A 22,833-nucleotide genomic window follows, 5' to 3' on the forward strand; every position below is an offset into this window, starting at 1 on the left:
GGGCGGGCCACTTAGGTATAAAGAAAACGAAAGCTAAGCTGGCTCAGGAGTTCTACTGGCCCGGGTGCTGGAAGGATGTAGAGATGTTTGTCCGTGAATGCGACACTTGTCAGCGGATAGGAAAATCAACAGACAAATGGAAGGCACCAATGAAACTAGTGCCAATAATCACAGAACCCTTCCGTCGGCTCGTGATTGACATCGTGGGGCCTCTGCCTCCATCTAAATCAGGATATCGGTACGTCCTGACCGCGCTGTGCGTTGCCACCAAGTTCCCGGAGGCAATCGCACTGAAAGAGTTGAGTTCAGTATGCGTGGTGGACGCATTGTTGTCTATTTTTTCTCGGGTGGGTTTTCCCTCGGAGATACAGTGTGACAACGGAAGTGTGTTCACAAGCTGCCTTACGACTACATTCCTAGAACGCTGCGGGATAAAAATAGCGCATAGCTCTATTCACCATCCACAGTCGAACCCTGTGGAACGCATGCACTCGGTCATGAAACGCGTTTTGCGAGCTTTGTGCTTTGAGCATAAAAGTGACTGGGAGGGGTGTATACCAGCTGCGATGTTTTCTCTGAGGTCGGCCCCACACGAGAGTACGGGTTTTAGCCCGGCTGAACTTGTCTACGGCAGGAACTTGAGAGGTCCGCTGCACTTGATACGAGAGTCATGGACTGGATATGGGGAGGACCCTAATGTGGTTTCCTATGTACTGGATTTATTGGGGCGACTGGGGACTACACGCGAAGTGGTGGAGAGCAACATGCGCGCAGCACAGGCGCTTTCCAAGGCCCGTTACGATAAGTCAGCTCGAAAGCGAGTCTTTAGAGTGGGCGATGAGGTGATGCTGTTGTGCCCTTCAAGAAAAAACAAGCTGGACGTACAATGGGAGGGACCAGCGACAGTGATGTCAGTGCTTTCAGACACCAACTACGAGGTAAAGTGGGGCCGGAAATGCCCCAAAGTGTATCACAGTAACCTAATGAAACCCTACATGCGACGAAAAGCAGTAGTAAACCTTGCACTCAATGTTCCTGAGGATGAGGGCGCGGAAATCCTTTGTCTTTCCGATGGCACGGTCAGCAGCACATTGTCAGATAGGGTAGACACAGGGAACACCCTAAGTAAGGCTCAAAAGGAAGATTTAGAGCTTTTAGTACAGGAATTCGCTACCGTTTTCTCCGAGAAGCCAGGCAAAACGGATGTGATTAAGCACGACATTGAGCTGACGGTTAACAAGCCGATCAGCTGTAAGCCGTATCGGGTGTCACCTAGACAGAGAGAGATACTAGAGGCCGAAATTCGCCGCATGATCGACCTAGGTGTTATCATCGAAGCAGACAGTGATTTCACCTCGCCTTTGATTTTGGTTGAGATTCTGGGCCGTGATCCAAGGCCATGCGTGGACTATCGCCGCTTGAACTCTGTAACAGTCGACCAGACTTACCCTATTCCTAACATTGAAGAGAGGGTAGAGACAGTGTCTAAGGCGAAATACATTTCTACGTTAGACCTTGTTAGGGGGTATTGGCAGGTCCCTTTGACAGAGCGCGCGAGTCGATACGCTGCTTTTATCTCACCCCTGGGCACTTTTCGTCCTTTGATGATGAGCTTTGGGCTCAAGAACGCGCCGTATTGTTTCAGCCGCCTGATGGATAAGGTTCTCCACGGGCTCGAGAAATTTGCGCTGCCTTACCTAGACGATGTGGCGATATTTTCGGACAAATGGGAAGACCATGTTGAACACCTTCGGATGGTTTTGGAACGGATCAAAAATGCAGGTCTTACGGTAAAGAGAGAGAAATGTCATTTGGGCTGTGCTGAAGTAAGCTATTTAGGGCACATTGTAGGAAATGGGCGTCGTCGACCGTCCGAACTCAAGGTAGCCGCGGTGGTCGGTTATCGTCGTCCCAGCACTAAGACCGAGATGAGAGCATTCCTCGGCCTCACAGGTTACTATCAGCATTACGTCCCGAATTACTCCGAGATTGCCAGCCCTTTGACAGATAGTTTACGCAAGACCGAACCTGTGAACATTCAATGGGACTCTAAGAAGGAAGACGCTTTTCAGAAGCTGAAGCACGCATTGAGTGAGAAACCCGTCTTGAGGGCACCGGATTTTGCAAAACCTTTCACTATTCAGTGTGATGCAAGCGAACGCGGTTTAGGAGCAGTGCTATGTCAGACGGACCAGAGTGGAGAGGAGCGGCCGGTTTTGTATTTGAGTCGCAAATTGAGCAGCAGGGAAGAGGCTTATAGCACTTCGGAAAAAGAATGTGCTTGCATTGTTTGGGCCGTACAAAAACTAGGCTGCTATGTTGCTGGCTCTAAGTTTATTATAGAAACTGATCACTCTCCACTAACCTGGTTACACCAAATGTCACCTAAGAATGGTCGTTTGCTCAGATGGAGCATAGCACTGCAGCAGCACAATTTCGAGGTGCGCTACAAGAGAGGTGGCCTTCATACAAATGCAGACGCCCTAAGTCGAGCGTTTTGACTCGTCAAAAGACGCGGAAGGTTTGTTTGATTTTTTGTTTACCTTTACCTAGTTCATGTGTACTTTTTTTTTTATTCCAATGTGTTACAGTGAGGGCTTAGAGAAATTTTCACTGACTCCCTCGTTGTCCCGAGCTCTACAGTTTGCTTGTTTAGCTTGATTATAATGTTATCTCGATTCCAAATGGAATTACGTATGAAAGAGTTACTGGACACTTGTCCCGATTGGTATGCACATTGTTTCCTTGAGCTTAAGTTATTAAGATAAGATGTTTGCTTTGTAAAATCTGAGGCCTGGCGATGAGAGTGGCGTGCACGCGGTGCTTGTCGCATTGTGTGTGGCTGACAAAGGTCGTTTCTTGGAGCTTGTCACCCACTTTTCACCGAAGCGGTGCGCAGAGGCCAGCTCTTGGAGCATTCCAGTTTGACCAGGCCCTTCGAGAAAGCAAGAGCCTTGCCGGAACGTCGCCGACATCGATCCGGCCGAGCTGCATGGAACAACTCGACCTCCCGATGTATCATCTGGCGGCGGGGGTGCTGTTGTGCCTCGCCCAAGTTCCACGTGGTCTTCGCGGCCTGCTGGCACCTGGCAGCTGTTGATGAGTCAACCCTGCACCGGGACGGCGACGGACGCGGACAATCGGGAAAAACCACGTCGCCGGCTCCTCTTGACACAAAAGTCGTTGGCCAAGCTTTTGTCAGCAGCCGAGAGCAACACTCCGAAGCAGCGTCGACCCAGCAGCTGTACGGGGTATTCTGCATTGCTTGAGTCAACCTGGCGGCATCAAGGAGCGACTTTGCGCATGGGATTCCACGTCATCTCACTGTGGTGCCACGCTGGCGCGTGGGGTCTCCCTCACCAAACAGCGAACTGGGCATGCCTTGCCCCTTTCCTAGGTTCAGAGGGAGGCGGTGTTTGGCTTTCCCTCTTCGGGGACGGAGAGGAAGACGACGATCTCATTGGAGTATCCTGCGCATAATTTTCCTTGAAAGGGATCTTGGGAAGGCGGACGATGTATAAAAACGCTAGCGCAGAGGCGCTCGTGGGTGATTCTCTTTTCATGTTGTACCACGCTACCATGTAAATACTGTATATAAACATTTTTTCTCCTTCTCCGGCTTCTCTACTCGTCCTCTCCGGGGACTCGGATGGCCCGAGTCCGCACCACGCTACCCAAAGGCGCAACAGCACACAACCTTTGTGTATTTAGTTGACGGGCACAAGTTCGCCATTTATAAATAGCTGTTTTAGCTTCCGGCACTGTATTTGTTCGTTACAATATCTTCACCATCATTGATGTTCTTTAGTAATTCGGTCTCTGCAATGTTATTCTAGTTTTGTTAAGTGCTTCAATTATTCATAAAGCGTTAGTATTTGACCTATAGTCAAGCAAAGTTTAAGCGACCACGTAGTCTTATATGGTTATTAACAACTCGAACATACTACTTACCAAGTATATCGGGACTCGAGCCTTCGACCTACTGAGTATGTAGGGTATCGAACCCTCGACCTGCGAAATAGATAGATACTCATACTCTGAATCTTCAAATTGTGTTGGATACCAATATGTCGACCTCCGAACTAAAATGTGTGAAAAATGCCCAATGCACTGGTCACCAAGCAATAATAAAAAGTGACGCAACACGTGCGTATAGTGACGACTTAGGAGGTAAAACGTGTTGATATAGCGGCCCGAGAGAACACTTAGACATCTTCAGATAATTATTTGAATTTCGCCAGCAATTCTTAATTAAACCCGTTTCCATATGAGCCTTGCATGGAGCCATGTTTTCAATACCGCTGTCATATTGTGGTTCAGTTCGACGCATTGGATCCGCGTCTAGAACAATGTAAAGACAACATTAAAACATGCGTTTTAATATTAGGCAATAGTGGTCCCTTCGGATGAATCAATAAAGTATTTCTCACAATAAGCAATGTTACATACGTTGGTCCACATTGTCTGTACTATGCCACCGGGTATGTGCTGACAGATGACTTGCTGATATGAAACGAGACGCTGTGTATACGCCTGATTTATGCAATTTGCTGCTGATTATAGTAAAACTATAAGTATGTTAGATAATGTATGTTAGACTATACGTATGTTAGATAATGTGCTCGCACTCTTGGCCAATCCCCGAGAAAACGTGTGCCAAGGTAGAGTGCGCAGCCCTATGTATACATAAAAATGATAGCACCCCGTCGTAACAAACCACCACGTCAGTCCCGCAACTTTATGAACAGTCACTGCAAGGAAATGGCATACCGAATACTAAGGGCAGTTGGAATTGCTACGCAGCTTCAACTGCGGGGCAGTGACAGAAGCAATATATATTGCATGTGTCGTGCAGACTCGCACTGCGAACCGGCATACCGTATTCGGCTGCGACATCGCCACAACCGATTATATGTCTGCTCATGTGCCTTCGTAATTCACATATGGCATGGGGTGATTTATACGAAGCAGTTTACTCAGGGAACTTTTACTATAATTTTTCTGCCCGCTCAAGTTTTCCTCGGCTGCTGCATGCTGGCGTGAGTCGCTGCGCCGGTTCAGTCTGATTTATCCGAAGGCCATGTGTGGGTCAATGCATGTACAAGAGAACGAGCTATAACGCATATGTAAACATCGTATACCAACCGACAAAGTAAACAGTGCATGCAAGTAAGCACTCGTTCCATTCAACGTAACACAAAAACGCACAAACACACACGTAAACATGCACACACACAATTATTTATGAAATATTAACCTATAATGTCGATTAGGAGGTATGTATTTTTGCAAAGCACACGCTTCATGATAACAAAATGTAGCAGAAGTGCATGTATCTACCTGTCCACGGTTCGGCTCAAGATGTGTTACGAGGAAGGACACGGATTCGCTGGTTGGTCTACAATAATACATCACGGACCTGTTGCCACTAGCTATGAATAACAGCGCGAGAAACACGAAAGGCTTCGACAGACAGCGCCTGTATCCCTCGCCTTCATCTTTGTCGGGCCGTTATTAATATAGTAATGAACTATATGCGAGTTTTCTATACTCTTCAGTGTAGCTGTTGTTTTACCACCTCCCTTATAATTAATTTCGCCATCAGGCCACAGCTTCTACAAATACCATTAAAGCTTTTTATTATTGTAGTTCGCGCTAGTGATAAAAGGTTAGCCCCGCCGCGGTGGTCTAGTGGCTAAGGTACTCGGCTGCTGACCCGCAGGGCGCGGGTTCATATCCCGGCTGCGGCGGCTGCATTTCCGATGGAGGCGGAAATGTTGGAGGCCCGTGTGCTCAGATTTGGGTGCACGTTAAAGAACCCCAAGTGGTCTAAATTTCCGGAGCCCTCCACTACGGCGTCTCTCATAATCATATAGTGGTTTTGGGACGTTAAACCCCACATATCAATCAATCAAGTGATAAAAGGTTTTTTTTACAGTGATAAAGATTGTCTCACTTTCACGGAAACTCATCTTCAAGAGAAAAAAAAAAGGCAGATCCGACGTACCTGGGGATCCACGTTATGCGAAGCACGCGGAGGTTAGGTGACCATGTTGCAATTTTTTTATTGAGCGACACATAATGAAATGATGCTACATATATGTATACAAATGTTGCACGCCCAGACATATGTTGAATAGCTGCAGATGTTTACATAACCGGTTGTTTGCACTTGCGCAACGAGGTCAGATGGAACATGCGTATTAGCAGCACCACAAGCTGATAAGAAGTGCTGATGCTCACGAAGATGCTGGCCCTGGACACTGCTACATAAATCAACTTCAGCGCAAAGCAACTAACCACAATTGATGTTAACCCGACGTGACGGCTTTATTAAAGGTGTACATATGTAATGTTTAAGAAATTGGGTAGGCAGCACTGCAACTACCATTGACGTTTCACGAAGATTAGCGTCTTTTTGAAAAGTATAGTTCCGAGATCTGGCGTAGCTCTGTGGTAGAATGCTAGACTGCCATGCATAATGCTTGGGTTCGATTTCTGCTGGAACCCTGAACTTTATTATTTGCATTCGTCGGGGGGTCAGCACTGCCTGTGTCAGCTTTTTCTTAACACTAACATTTACTGCGTGCCTTCGTTAGGTCGATGCTACCGATGTCGTGCATTGCTTAACGCTCACGCATTAACATTACCCATGTGTGTTCTCGTCGTTCCTGGGTAGATACGAAGTGTCTACCACCTGTGGCACATACCCGCATACCAGCGGCACATACCCGCCCGTGGGTATGTGCCACTGTCTGGTGAGAAATGTTTGACGACGTACGCGACGGGGTCGCGACATCATTCATGTCTTGATCAGCGCGTTACAATCCTAAGACCATCTTACCCTCCCATGCTAACTTTGGTTCACGCCAAGTTAAGGGGGTGACCACGAGAGCACCCCAACGTAAGCGGATAGATAGATAGATAGATAGATAGATAGATAGATAGATAGATAGATAGATAGATAGATAGATAGATAGATAGATAGATAGATAGATAGATAGATAGATAGATAGATAGATAGATAGATAGATAGATAGATACGCTCTAAGTCGCTGAAGTTCGCTAATAAATTCTTCGCATTTGATAAAGAAGAAAAAAAAGGCGAGAAACGACGATTACATTGTCGGTAAACACAGGAACGGAAGAGCTCGTGACGAATGTGACGAAAGCAGAGGCTTCGTCCTGGTAGACGTAAAATAGCGCTGCAGTGACTGACTGCATGGTTCTCGTCCCCATTAAAATCCCACCACAATATAAAACTGCCAAGCCCTCAATATACGTGGCACGTGTATAGGGTGTAGAAATAACATATGCTTACTAGCATTGCTGGCTGCGGCATCACTCGGATCCTTCTCTTCGCGTGTCGCGTGGTTCATCATTGACGTTCATATCACTCCACTGGAATGAAAACACAATGATGCTCCGCGTTTGGCGGCTGTGCGCAAATGATGATATTTATAGACAAAGTCAGCGCAGCTGCGTGAGTGACGAAGTGTGACATTTCTGTACGATATACCAGGTGTCGCTGAGAAGAGCAGTATTTAAGAATAAGATTCCCATCTGGAGACGACAGTCTTCTCACGCTCACGAAACGAAGTTTTTATTCGTCATGCGACCAAACAAAAGTTCCTCAAACTTAAATAGCCATTTGCGGAGTATGTCCATAAATGTTCGAAATAACACTATAGTAATTAGTAACTGATTATAACGATATATGTAGTTTTACGCCCCAAAACCACGATATGATTATGAGAGACGCCTTAGTGGAGGGCTCCGGAAATTTCGACCACCTTTGACGTGCAATGACATCGCACGGGTATCCATCATTTCGATTCAATCGAAATGTGACCACCACGGCAGGGATACAACCTGTGACCTTCAGGTCAGCAGCTGAGCACCATCACCACTGCTCCACCTCGGAGGATAATTAGTAAGTAATTAACTAGAAATGAAGCGTAGCAGGGGTGAGTTTCGAGGCATATTCCATCAAACTTGCACTGTTCCTCCAGGTGCTTTTTGTCTGTACCCACCAAGATCCATTGAATGTCCTTGAAGCTGAAAATAAATTCTGATTGATTGATTGATTTAAATTCTCTTCCGTGCATTCAAATACGGAAGTAAGCAACATGTCCCTGTATTTCGTAGCACACTTTGAAAAGTCTTTAAAAAATGTCTCCTTAAAATCTCTTCGAGGTAAATATGCCTTGCGAATTTCTTTGATACAATCAGTAGATTGCATTAGTTGCTGTAACGTAATTAATCAAAATGCAATTAGTGCATTTTAGATTAGCAGTTACTCATTAGCGTCAGTTGAGATGTAATGCATGTCCACCGCGTCTTTAGTGAAAGGTTATTTCTACACCAGAAATGCTGGACTTTAAGCAAAAAAAAAGTAAAAGGACGATTCAATGACACTTCGTCCCACAACTCTGCGAAGGGAGTGTCATGGTCACGCGTATCTTTAAAAGATAGTTGTTTACGGGGCAAGTCGTAACTTTCCCACTGTGTCGCAGGAGCGAATCCCGCGGCCGCATTTTCGATGGCGGCGAAAATGCTTGAGGCCCGTGTGCTAAGATTTAGGTGAACATTAAGAAACACCAGATGGTAGAAAATTCCGGATCCCACTCTTACGGCGTGTCTCATAATCATGGTGGTGTTGGGACGTTAAACCCCAATTATTATTATTATTATTATTATTATTATTATTATTATTATTATTATTATTATTATTATTATTATATTATTATTATTATTATTATTATTATTATTATTATTATTATTATTATTATTATTATTATTATTATTATTATTATTATTATTATTATTTCGTTACTCGCAAAAAAAAGAGTCAACAAACTCCTTTTTTTGTTTTATTCTTGTACATCGTATATTTAAGTATTACCCAACGTCTTCGTAAGACATCCGGAGCACCAGTGCATGGTGGGATATGATGTCTAAATCGGCGCACGCTTCGAAAGCATGTGACAGCACGTGGCGCGCAGCAGTTCAGAAACCCTGACGCGGTTTTATAAGTTTGTGGCACTTTCTCCTGTGTTCGGTTGCGGATGTACAAGGTGTGTTTTCGCATCACGTTCCAGGTCTTGCGCGGACGCAATTTATCGCTTCATTTTATTATTTCTTGCTTTTATTAACATCTAAAGTTTGATTATTGTTATATTTACCTTGGTAATATAACTTAAAAATTTTGGTACAATAATTTATCATTATAAGTGCAGGGCACTTTGGGGGCAGCTCGTCGTAAGCTGTGATCGCATGCTGTCGCCGTCACTTGGCGTAACGCAGTCAAAACCACGTGTAGCATGACCGTATTGAGCGCGCGGTCAAGAGCAGTCTTCCTCTTGTTATTCGAGTGGAAGCAAAGCCCCGTAAAAAATTGTAAAATATTGAAAAAATAGAAAGCAAGCGTAAAATAAAAAGGAGAAAGAAATTTTTAAATATAGGAAGAAACTAGAAATAAATAATTGATTGATTTGTGCGGTTTAACGTGCCAAAACCACCATATGATTATGAGAGACGCCGTAGTGGAGGGCTCCGGAAATTTCGACCACCTGGGGTTCTTTAACGTGAACCCAGATCTGAGCACATGGGCATACAGCATTTCCGCCTCCATCGGAAATGCAGCCACCGCAGCTGGGATTTGAACCCGCGACGTGCAGATCAGCAGCCGAGTACTTTAGCCACTAGACCAGCGTGGCGGGGCAAACTAGAAATAAATAGAAATGAACAAAGGAAAAACGCAGAAAAACTGAAAACGAGAACAAAGAAGAAAGATCTTTAGAAAAAAGAAAGAAAAAAGAAAGAAAGAAAGAAAGAAAGAAAGAAAAAAGAAAGAAATAAAGCAAGAAAGAAAAAAGAAAGAAAGAAAAAAGAAAGAAAGAAAGAAAGAAAAAAAGAAAGAAAGAAAGAAAGAAAGAAAGAAAGAAAGAAAGAAAGAAAGAAAGAAAGAAAGAAAGAAAGAAAGAAAGAAAGAAAGAAAGAAAGAAAGAAAGCAGCTCCGCACTTCTTTCAGGCTTGGCCTCCCTTGCGCGAAACCGCCTCAATTTTTTTTCTTTACTGAACGAGACAAGATTCCGCCCGAGGATGAAATGAATAGGCCAATAGGGGGGAGCTAACCGACGCAAGACCGGAGCAAAGTGTGAGATTAGTATTGTTAGTATTTCATTACTAAACTGCTCAGCGCAGTTCAATAGTTTGATATTTTTGCATCTCTTTAAATAAAATTCAGTCGGTTCTGCGCTGGTCCTTGTCCTTTCTAACTGTAAGCTGTATATTTTTTTCTGCTGAGCAGTTCGATAATGCACAACAGGACGCTGGTGGGAAAGGACTTAATCGTACGAAGTGCATTAGGTGAAACATGATTCACCCAGTGGTGCGCATGCTTACGGGTCTGTACATGCTTACGGGTTAATATATTACAATCAAGCTCAGAATTATCTGATGACGTGCTTCACATACCAGCAAAAGCTACTCATTTCTACAATGCCTAGACCGTCTGACTTACTTGGGAAATTTCAACATGTTCAATGATTCCCATGCTTCATGAAATTTGAATGCGCAGTACGGAGACACCAAGGGTGCATCGCGTGTCCGTTCTAGTCTGACCACGACAGTACGCTTCTGGCGTGACATTCTAGCACGACTTTACTCACTGACTCACTCACTCACTCACTCACTCACTCACTCACTCACTTTCATTTTTGTACACTAGTGAGTCAATAAGTTGACGACATCGAGCAATGGGCCAATAGATACAAGACAGAAAAGGCGCATCATAAAGATTCGCGAGTGACACGATCCTGAACGCTGCACGCGTCGCGCACGAAGCGGATCTTGTTGGACGGCCTTGATACAAAATCTCTTGTCTGGCACATATGCAAGCCTTCGGCAGCGCAATATCGTCGGCCGTGCTCAGCCTGAGCAATAAATGTGACGAGTCTCCGGGATGCTGCTTTAAGCGTGCACGTACTGTTCGATGAGGTCAAGTTCAGCATGGGTGTCTGGTAAAAGAAAGAACAGGCCGTCCTACCAAGCTTGCGTCAGTGATGCTTTCTCCAAACACTGTATGTATATATAGGAAGAAGCTTTTTCAAATGGGTCAAACGTACTTGGGAAGAGAAGTGACACAACTTAGCGGTTGTCTTAATTTTATTTACCAGCGGCTTCGACCGGTGGACCAGTCTTCGTCAGGGTTTACTTGTACCCTGACCAAATCCAGTCCACCGTTCGGAGCCATTGATAACTTGCCACAGGAGTATCCAAACGTGCGGCCTTCGAATAACGCGTCCGATGCTCTATACCACTGAGGTGGAGGCAATCCTCCCCCCTCCCCCCCCCCATGTCGACTTTATGGGATATATATATATGTGCATTTAAACGTGAGAAAGTCAGTCATCTCCACCTGTTGCTATGGCGGCGAGTGTGGAACACTCGTCTTGTCTGTTTGGCGTCACGTAGTACGCAATGTTATCACGAGATGCAAAATTGAAATATTTTGAGAGGAAGGCGGTATCAGCCGCTTGCCACCAGACATGTTTTTTGCACTCGCTTGCCACGGTCTAGCTGATTACGTGCACCTCTTAGCGGTTGGGATCGCCTTCTCTATTCACTTCACCGCACGCTCAGTTCGGCGGGGTCGTGGTAGAATTGAAGTGTACGCTGCTCGCTTAGCATTGATTAAACAGATAACATATACTGTCTCGAATACATAGTACAACGGAACAAAACAAGGACAAAGAACGATGCGTGCATCACTTAACCAACTCTATTGAATGACCAAACTTCATTTAAAGTCTGGCATTTCCCTTCAGGTGAAGTAGGCGGAAAAAAAGATAAACCCTTGTCCCATCCCCCCACCCTCCGTTGATGATGATGGAGCTGCAGCAGGGGTTGGCTCGAACATTTTTTTTCTTATGCCTCTTGTTATGTTAGACTGGTTGTGGCTTTGTTGCCAGAAATACTGCCGGTGCCGCGAGATTGCGCTACCCCACCGCCCTCTTTCATCAAAACGTGATGGTCAAGTCCCTCCCTACACTCGAATCCCTCACCCGCCACTCCGAAAGAACTCAATCGTCGCGGATGTCCTCCAGTAAGAAACAGTTATTATTGTCGTAATAATAACGTAGCAGTTATTATTATCGTAACTAACAGCGCAACAAGGTTGGAATACGGACACAAGAAAAGTACACAAAAATAATTGCGCCACCCTGTGTATATTTTTGCGTCATCAGCTCCACAGCCGTGTCCTGTTTGTAGAAGTTTCACAATGGCGTCACAGGGAGGAACCAACGAGCCCACAGTTGACACTTTCGTCGAAGACGCACAAAAAACACACCTATGTGTTTTTGCGCTTAATTCTTCCTTCTCTCGTTTTATGTACTACGTTTGTGTGTGTGTGTGTGTGTGTGTGTGTGTGTGTGTGTGTGTGTGTGTGTGTGTGTGTGTGTGTGTGTGTGTGTGTGTGTGTGTGTGTGTGTGTGTGTGTGTGTGTTCGGCAACTGTCAACTATGCACAGTCGCCCCGCCGCGGTGGTCTAGTGGCTAAGGCACTCGGCTGCTGACCCGCAGGGCGCGGGTTCGAATCCCGGCTGCGGCGGCTGCATTTCCGATGGAGGCGGAAATGTTGTAGGCCCGTGTGCTCAGATTTGGGTGCACGTTAAAGAACCCCAGGTGGTCTAAATTTCCGGAGCCCTCCACTACGGCGTCTCTCATAATCATAGAGTGGTTTTGGGACGTTAAACCCCACATATCAATCAATCAACTATGCACAGTCTACTAACACCTGCTCTGGCCCTTCGAAGCCATAAGCCATCTCATGTCTTCTGAAAGTGTCCTACTCACGAGCTCTTCGCCGGGTGCATGCAGTTTCCATACGTCGCCCACGCGCAGTTGTCGGCAGAGAAGAATGATTCACCCAGCCAGAAGTGGAGCAGCAGTGGGAAGCAATGCAAATTGCTCCCGGACGTCAAATGAACCTCGAATGTATTCGCCGCCGGCCGCGTCACTGTATCAAAAGGACGGGAGGGGTGCGCGTCTGAATGCGAACGCGCATTGACTCGCGCGATCGAGGAATAATTGCGATCGCCCTCGAGGTTCGAGACGTGACGAGAATGTAAAATGAAAAGCGCCCCAGGGCTTGGCTCTGATGAGCTCGAAAAGCTTGTTCGAAGAACAACAGCAGTAGCAGCAAGGACAAGACGAGGTGGTGGTGGAGAGGGTGGGCTGCGCCAAGTGTCTGAGGAACAATGCCGGTTCAAGGTAAGTCCCAAGTAGTGGGTACGAGGTTCAAGCAAGCAAGCAAGCAAGCAGCAGCATTGCTACGGCTCGGAATCGCGTTTTTGGTTTTGTTTTGTTTTCTTGCACATTGAGAACGGTCGCACACTGTGTTTCTACGTGTCACTTGGTAGCGCACGTCCACTAAGGGTAGATGAAACACACACACGCACACACACACACACACACACACACACACACACACACAAACACACACAGAGAGAGAGAGAGAGAGAGACAGAGAGAGGAACAAACATGTCTAAGAATATTCAAGAGTTTTACATTTACGTGCTTATGGGCAAAATAGTTGCGGGCAGCTTGATCACGCGAGAAGTCCGTCGATAATTTAGATTAACAGCTGCATCGCCTGATTATACTTTAACACAATCTGACGTGTTCTCTTTTTCTCGGTTACTAGTTATTAGTTCTCTTTTTTTAACCCAGCGCACTATTGACTTCGGTTATACAATAAGATACAGCTGTAACTATAGTTCACAAGAATTTGGCTATTATCCCCAACCCAACCTGAGAGGTGACCGTGCCTGGCTGCTCTGATTTTAACGCCTAATATACCGTGGTTGGACGATCCTAGGCAGCAGCTGACGCCAATGGAGTCCCATACTAGAGATCCCCATGCACCTACTGCCTGTTGGTGCGCTTCTATTGTATTGTCTTTAAGAGAGAACCAATGAAAGTTTATGCAGGCACCACCATAATCTGTTTCAAATATTCGCCATTATACATTCCCTCGTTGTTCCTGTTTGTGCACCGTCACAAATGAACCGTAACTAAACATTCTATTCAATAGAGGTGTCACAAGTTGTCGCGTTATAATGACTAAATATGATCAGCAATGCGAACCACTAAACCATGAGGGCAGTCTAAGGGCATGGTCCAATTCTTAAAGCGTGGTCCAATCGTAGATAGAGTCCGTACACACAATTTTTATGCACTTACATGTACCTTGACAATGATATATGCTCATTAATGACTCGACACTGTGGAAAAAATCAATGAGAACAACTATTGGTGGTTCATCGAACTTGTATGTAGCGCTTCACATTGTTAAAATTTATCCGCGAAAAGTGCGTCGTAAAAGATTTCAGAACGACGCATTGCTCTACAGGTGGATGGTGAACTTTGCCCATAATTTTCGTACACCAAGACCGCAACAAAAGCGTTTGTTTGTATATGCAATGCCTCGTTTTCTGTGTTCACATTTAAACGCTGAAAGCCCGCCAGCACGATGCGCACTAGTTCGAGTTAACCTTTAAGGTGTAGTTTACGTAAGTCAACCGCATCATTTAGCTTCTTTTTTTTCTTTGGAACAAGAAGTGAAGTACAACTGAAATATTAAGCGTGCAAGCGAAACAAAGCAAAATGAAGCATGACGTATTTCACGACTCTTCGAGCTAACTTTTTAAATATCTTAGCAAGAAAGACCACCTGTGTGTTAACTAAAGCTGTATTGCGGATTAGTCGGTTCGCTACCAATCCTGCAGCACACTCGGCTTTGTCCTGTCTTTTGTGTGCGGAGCATTAAGGGGCCCGGGCTGTCGTATTTTCTCGTGTGCATTCGTTGTCACTTGGCTACATGAATATTGAGTGCGCGCTCTCACCGAGGAAAAGTTTCCTTTACCTTGTTCTTCAAGCGCCTTGATGATGGTCACTTATCATCAGCAGCAAACGAATAACTATGGCGTTTTGCATAACGCTAGCAACTCCGCGTCTCAATGTAGAAAAAAAATGAAGCAAGTGTAAAATCGAAAGATAGATAAGAGGGAAAATAGGAAGAAAAATAGAAAACGCAAGAAGTAGAAGTAGATAAAGAGAGAGATGAAGAAATAAATCGAAGTGAAGAAAAAAATGACAAAAAAATGAATCAGGCAAAAAATAAACAAATAGAGGAGTAGAAAAAAAAAAAGAAAACCGAGAGATGGCTGCCCAGGTTCGCACTGCCTTTCAGGCTTGGTAACACTATAGTGCGAGGTTGCCTTAATGTCTATCTTGTATTTTGCGTAGCACGTTACTATAGTTCTGCCTATTTTAAACATACTTGATGCTTAATGAAGCTTTGATTTCGTTGTTTCATTATTCGAAACAGAATTCATTAACAGGTCTTCTTGCAACTTCCTAGTTCTTCATGACGTTAGTCGCCAAGTTACTTAATTAACTTGTTCCGGATTTAGTGTGTTCTGGGTAGTGGTCGGCACGACGTTGTTAGAGGAATAATCTAGTAACGTTTAACCCGCTTTACGACGAAAACTGCGAGAAAAAAATGTATATACAAGACAAAACAAAAAGGCACTCGCACAGGCGAACACAATACCGACTCGCCTGGCACTCACTTTCTCTTAATTACATTACTAGTTGTTCGGGATGTTTTCCGTCTTTTAAGCTTCCATGTTCCAACCTTGTAGTTTTTGTGGCACTTCAAGCTTTCTTCGTGCGCCGAGGTAGAACCACTTCGTGGTAAAAATAGATTACCGCAGCTTTCAGTTCTTTAAGCCAATATCTGCAGGGCACCGTCTAAGCTATCTTAACATGGGTAACAAAACTTCCACGAACTCGTTCATTCTTCAGAAAGAACAGCAGAAGAAAACAAATTAAGGTAACTTCGCGCCAGAGGTGCAAACCTGAAGAATCTGAGCAGATTTCTTTCCTTGTTTTTTTCTTTTTCTTTCGCTTTTTCGTGTTCTGTTCCAGTTTTTTGCTGTTTTATTTTCTTTATTTCTACTTGTTTCTTCGTTTTCCCTATTTTGTTTTCTTTCTTTCTTCCTCTTTTTATTTCTTGTTTGCTTATTTTTTAATATTCACACGTGGTTTGTGTTATCTCGTTTCTCCAGCCATAGAACTGACGTGCGCACTTAATGTCTTCATCAAAGCGCTTGAAGAAGAAGATGAAAAATACTTTTTTTTTTTGACGCGAGTGCGTGCTGAATATGCTGTCTCTGGCATGTGTGGTTTTGTCTGCGTTACGCCAAGCGACGAGGACGGCGTACGACAGCTAAAGTGCCCCACACTTTAAAGGAGAAAGAAAGTCACGGTCCAAAAACTGTTGATTACGAGAGAACTCTTGCGGCTTCTTTCGGTGCTCTTTTTCTTCTTCTTCCAAGTGTAAGTAATTGCTTCCGCGACACGCGCACTCAGCGAAACAAACGACCTTTTTACGCGCGCCGCCCGAGTGCAACTCTCCGCAACACAATGGCCATCTCCGTAGACCCGCGGCCTCCGCTCATCTGATTGAGCCCTTCTCTCCACCTATACCCAGCACCGTCCCCTGCGACGAGGTCTTCTCCTCAGCACTCGTAATTCGCGGAGCAAAGCGCATACGGTGCCGTTAAGTTGTCCCACGCCGCGTTTACAGGGCGAAACCGACGCGCTCGTTTAACGGCGTTTTGAGTAGCGCGCGAACATTTGCGTGTTTAGCAACGGAATTCTTTGACGCTGTCGAACTATGCTGACCTTAATAATTGCTATAGACTTCTCGAGCCAAACGTTGCATATGACTATGAGACACGCCGTAGTGTGTAGCAATGGATTGACTTCGACCACCTGAGGTCAAACTTAATTTACTGTGACTCCAAACAGAAGCACACGGGCGCTTTGCATTTTGCATTTCGCATCTTTCTTTTTTTTAGTTTGCTCCCATATAAATGCGGCCACCGTTGCCGGGAGTCGAACATGCGCCCTGTAACTTCGCAGCGTCATACTTTCCCTGTTAAGCAACCACTGTGGACGCATTGCGAGAAGTTTTCGTTCAGGAAAAAAAAGAAAAAGAAGAAGAAAAAAGGTTGCATGAATTTACCACATTAACTTATGTGTACCTAAAACACCAAAATGGGCCGTTTAAGTCTATCTGTCGTTCAGATATTTTAGGGTTGTCACTTAAAGAAAGGTAAGATTAATTGCTGGGCGCAGGAGTGAGCGGCAGTTTGAGAAAGCGCCGCAAAGCCGTTCAGTATATTCGTAAACGACTCTCTGGTTTGCGTTTTCGGTTTGTAGCGTAACATCTGTTGCCGAAATTGATGTCCATCTTGCTCGTTAATTGCCGGTCGTCTGCTAGCGCCGATATAGCGCAGTTAATCTCCTGATTCGGCTTTCTGGGTTTGCGCGACGGCACAGAAAAAAAAAAAAAAACATCGACCGGCAGCGACGGTAAAGCTTTCTTTCGTGTTTTTTTGGTTTTCTTTTCTCGATCGCGTCTGTCGTGCCGTACACGAGAGGACTCGACAAACGCGGAGAGGTCCTTCAACCCGAAGTGGCCCGTGGTCTATCCCGATGTTGCGCAACCAAAAAAGGAGAAGAGACAAGCGCCGCGCTTCGCCGCATAGCAGAGAGGTCGGCTTGCCCGCAAGGCGCTTACCTAACCGGACGAGACGGCACCATATGGAGACATCGTGAGCTGGGCTGCCCTCTCCGTCGACGCTGCCCTCTGAACCCTGCGTGAACTGGCGCCGCCGCGGGACTGGCACCCGCGTGCGATGTGTTCCTTGGCGCCTTGGCGCGTGCGCAACACCAGTGGGCGCTAAAGAAACTAGCAAGATAAAAAAGGCGACGTGCGTAGACAACGCCGCCGACGGCGCGCGCCGGAAGCCTGGCGTTTGCCTGACGCGAGGCGCGGCCGGCGGATGTCACCGCGTCACAATTTCACCACGCGACCTTGTGTGACGGCCCAGGAAATCGAGCATTCTCACTTCCCATTGATTCAAAGGGGAAAACAAAGACAGCTCTCCTCCCCCCCTGGTGTCATAACTGGAAGAATGAAAACGTATTTACTCGCCTGTAAACGTTTATTCTCACGGCATCGGTTACTATGTGTTTTGTGACATCCACAACAGGTGACGCGAAGAGACGCCACTCTTATCGATAGTCGACGTCTATTTCCGCTAATTGATTCCGCGCCTGTAGATAGTTGTTTCCGGAGGTTTCGCGTAAATAGCGAAACCCATACGTGGCGCCTTTATTTAAAGAACAAAAGGTCACTATGGCAAACTAGATCGAAAAAAAAAAACGCCATCCTCGTCAAGCTTGCAAGCTATCAAAACGTTTTATGCTGCATGCACTTTTTAGCGTAAGTAAACGTACGTATCGTTTATAAAATGCGCGTATGGCATTTTTTTTTTTTTTGGATTCGAGGATTGGCCACATGGTATGACTTAGTTTCCAAGCTGAGTTTCACTGCTGAAAGGAGGGAAGCATGCTACTGTGGCCGCTGCTAACGTCACCTGCGACCGGATCGATAACGCCACGAGTGTCGCCGACTGACGGGCATCGGAGCAAACGCGGCGCATTTTGCTTCGCTTCACGACGCAGCGGCCGAACGCCCACGCTGACCTAGATCGAGACGCGCCGAAAGGGCAACGTGCAGGCTAATTAGCAGGGATGGACTTGTAGCGCACGACAAATTGAAAACGCGAGCGCCATTAGCTTGTACGTATGCACTACTAGGTGCTAAGAACCTCAGCACGAGTGGTAAGAGGCGGGACGTTTACCGACACGACACTACACCGACGAATAATTTAAATGGCCATGTAATGCATAGAACACATTAAAGATCGTCAGTGAGAGCAATCATCGAACGTAGTGCGCACAGAAGCGAAGAGAAACGCTTTTAACGACTGCAGAAGATAAGTTGTGTAATTATGAGATCACGACATTTTCAGGCAGGAATAATTTTTTGAAGCAGCACAAAAGTATCTTCATATAAAAATGGCTTGAAAAGCATACTTTGTCGTGCAAGTCGACATTGATTTAAAAAAGAAAAAGCTGACTATGACATTCATCGGTCACCGGCTATAATAATACAGTTCCCATAAACAGACAAAAAATTTCGCCGTGTGTATACATTGTCCAACAGGTGTGTTTAAAAGCACTCTTTATTTCTCGCTATAGCTTAGATCTTTTTTGTTGTTTTTCTCTCTGTCTTAAAACATAATTCAAGCTGGTTGAAATTTAGATGTTTAAAACATGCACCTGAATCAGACAGGTCTCTATTCAGTTATTTATTTATTTATTTATTTATTTATTTATTTATACATTCATTCATTCATTCATTCATTCATTCATTTACAGATACCACACTCTCCATAGAAAATTTTAGCAGGGTGTAAATACATTATATTATGGTAAGAAACCAGGCAACAAAGCTAAGAAGGGCAGCATACATTGCTCCCAAGAACACAAGTAAAACAAATACATCGATAATGCGGAAAATACATTTTTGTGCATTTGTGCTTATAAACACAGCACGTATACGAAACATCAACTGCATAAAAATGGCAAAAAGAAATACAATGTTCTGCAAGCATTTTTTTTGCAAGAATATTTTCTTTCTTTGATAAACACGAGGTCGTAGACTCAGTCAAGTGCAACAAAAAATTATAACAGCAACGATCTTGGGCTGGGCTCTAAGTACGGTTCATAAAATACCAGAATCAAAGGTGACCATTTGGCAGAAGTCTCCCTGGTTTGATTGGAATGAGGCAATAAAAAAAAAAAAACTCCGACCAAGAAGTCTATTGACAAACCCGACGTTTCCAGGCCAGACCACCTTCTTCCTCAAGGGTGAAAAAGCCTGAGATGTGCGGCGCTTATATACGCTTGCTCGCCTTGCCTCCAAATTTCGCTGCAACCCGTCAAGAAACCCGACAATAGAGGTAGGACAATGCCCCATTGGATTGATTAATTGAGTGATTCTAGAAAAGAGAGAAGAAGGCACCTAATTTCTGTCTGCCTCTTGGGTGACACGGCGCAGTGGTTGATATTCCCCGCTGTCTGCTGAATGTGCCAGGAGGATTCGAGGAGCATCGAATCGCTGGTAAGTGTTCCTTTCTTTTTCACCACATCCATCCGAACGATGCAGCGATACCACATTGCTTTAAACGGTGATGTTTGACGGGCTGCTTGTATTATGAATTTCCACTAACTCGCCAAGTCTTACAGAATTTCTCATTGTATGCAATGCCTTTCTCCAGAGCTTTAGAACTAGGTCAAGACTTCTTAACAATTAACCTAGTGAATTGAATTGAAGACTAGTATTTTATAACTCGGTGAATAAAAACTACAAATTGACATAAACTTTTAGGACTAATGAATTGACTAAATTAGATTATTTGCAGGCAAGGATGTCGTAAGCCCATTCAGGACAGTAGTAATTAAAAATCACTTGAAGATTTACTTAGTTTCACAGTTGTCACAATAAGTTACCATGACCACTGTCACATTTGCAAGGACGATGGTATCGGCGGCAGTGCTGGTGGTAGTATGTTTTCGACGCAAGTACAAGAAATCCAAAGACTTTATGCACGTAATTTCGGCAAGTGAACCGAAATTTATCCAGAAATATACCAAAAAAATTCAACGCAGTCACCTTTACTAAAAACTTTAGATGGATTCACCTTTGAATAAACAAAGCAAAATAACAACAAAATAATTAAACGAATTATGCGCTCCACCTTTAATTCAATACTCAGATCAACAGCAAACAAAAAACAATTAACTCAGCGCCGGTACAATAAGGTAGACTCTTTCGTACGGAAAACCTTTCCGTAAAAGCAGGTCTACTGTTTTGTAGAGGCTACCGTTGACATCTTTCTGCTTCTAACCCACGCTGCTATCCCTGAAGCAGTGTTTAATGACAATTCTGGCAACGTTGTTAATCATATACTTTTACTTTCCCACTATTATTTTTGACCACATCTTCAAAATTTTGTGCTCATAAAATATACGCATTTGAGAATAGAGTTATTGTGATCTTATTATAAAAACAGCGCAATAAAAAAACGACAAGAAAGAACAAACAAGACCAGCGCTAACTACCTACAGGGGCGTTTATTTTTAACAGCAAAACTGTTTAAGTTAGCCTGTTGAGTTTTATACCGTATCGCGATTCATAAACGGGTATGTGCCACAGAAACTGGAGGAATCCCGCTACTGACCTCTGGTCCATTAAAAATGAAGAAGGCAAGAGCTAGTCTAAGAAATGGCTGCGAAGAACTGGCTGCGAGCAGTAGACCCCAAGTATACGTACAACGAGAGGATACTAGGGCGCGGGAAAGGCAACGTCAGATGCGAGATGAGCCTAACACTTTCGTGACCACGAAACATTTGGCCGGTCTTGAGTATTACAGAAAACTTTACTTTTTGTGGCACCCAAAGTGACTGATGTTAATGTTTATGGTGTAAATTGTTCAACCAGGAGTCCTTCAAACAAGGTCAGTTTGAAACCACAAATTTATTAACAATAGTACGAAAAAAATCATCAATCGAAAATCATTGTAAACATGAACAAAGAAATTTTATAGAACCACCAACACTGCTCTGAACAGGCTAAGCATAAAAAGAAATCAAAATATACATTTTAAGCGCTAGGAGCACGCACAATTATCCTGTAAATATAAGCGCTGTAAATACAAAATTTTTTGTGTACATGAAATAACATTACACGTATAGTGTCTTTCGTGCCACCGTGCGAAGCATTTTCGCGATGGGATAAAACACAGGTTTGCTGCGCATGTTACACAGAAAACACTTGCTTTCTGTTCAACTTTTTTTTATTCATAGCATAATTTACAGCTCCTGATTTTTTTTTTTTTGATGATGGCGTTGGTTTTGAGGAGCGTTTCGTGTAGGAGTATCAAGATGGACTGTGGGACCTCCAAGAACCGTCTGTCTCGCTGTACGTCGGCTTCTGAAAAATATGCGTCCAAACATATTTATTTGTGCTTGTGTGCACAGCTCTTCAATAACTTTAAACAGTAAAACACAAAAGTCGACAGCGCTCAAAAAGTGCCACGCGGCCCTATACGTAACGCGGTTCCAAGGTTCACTTCCAGCTGCCTCCACTCCACTGCACTCTCTGCGCTGCCGTCGGCAAGCAGTCCCGCCCTAAGGACGTGGACGCCCTGCAGACAAGAGCCCTAACCTTCAGAAGACATCGGATCAACTTACACTGAAGCGCGTCGGCAATAATGTGGCCCGAGCACAAAGCCAATCTCACCGGTGGATGACCACTAATGTTTTGGGGCGGTTTGACGAACTCTCGTCGTCCGCACTGTAATCAAAAGTGTCAGTGTGGTATTCCGAGCCTGTGCTGTTGTCATCACTTGAATATTTTAGCCCAGGTGCGCGAGGATCCCCCGAAATTTGCCCTTTTCGTGAAGCAGTCGCACGCGACGTTGACGCCATGATTGAAACTATATGCACGCTCACTCGCGCGCATGAAAAGACTCTTTACAATCACCACACAGTGAAAAAAAGAGAAACACAAAATCGAAACTGATAAACACTTTTTTTACACGTTAGATAGTGCAAGGGGTTCAAAAGTGTTCGAAACGGGGCAAATATGGAAATTGTAAAAAATCGAAAACATACCATCAATGAGGATAGGCGCGGTCACGAAAGTGTTAAAGTTATGGAAGGCATTCGCCAGTGACGACGTGCCTGTAGATCTACGAGAGATTCTATACTGCTAAATTTCAGCGTTAATTTCTTTCTCTGGAGTTTAGAGATGAGTGTCGGGTCTGTGACTGTCTATGGT

At 44.6% G+C, this 22,833-nt stretch overlaps 1 protein-coding gene across 1 annotated transcript in view; it reads right to left on the reverse strand.

Annotated features, from left to right (window-relative positions):
* LOC119174967 (solute carrier family 12 member 8) overlaps positions 1-7,399 on the reverse strand; it is a 47,137-nt gene extending 39,738 nt beyond the window's left edge. Inside the window, exons 1-2 of the mRNA XM_075894894.1 lie at positions 7,322-7,399; positions 3,952-4,011 (exon numbers count right to left, since the gene is read on the reverse strand). Coding sequence (XP_075751009.1) covers positions 3,952-4,011; positions 7,322-7,342 — 81 coding nt within the window. The 5' untranslated portion in view covers positions 7,343-7,399. The remainder of the gene's footprint in view (positions 1-3,951; positions 4,012-7,321) is intronic.
* Between the last annotated feature and the right edge of the window lie 15,434 nt (positions 7,400-22,833).

This window comes from Rhipicephalus microplus, chromosome 5 (genome assembly GCF_043290135.1).
Source record: "Rhipicephalus microplus isolate Deutch F79 chromosome 5, USDA_Rmic, whole genome shotgun sequence".
NCBI lineage: Eukaryota > Metazoa > Arthropoda > Arachnida > Ixodida > Ixodidae > Rhipicephalus > Rhipicephalus microplus.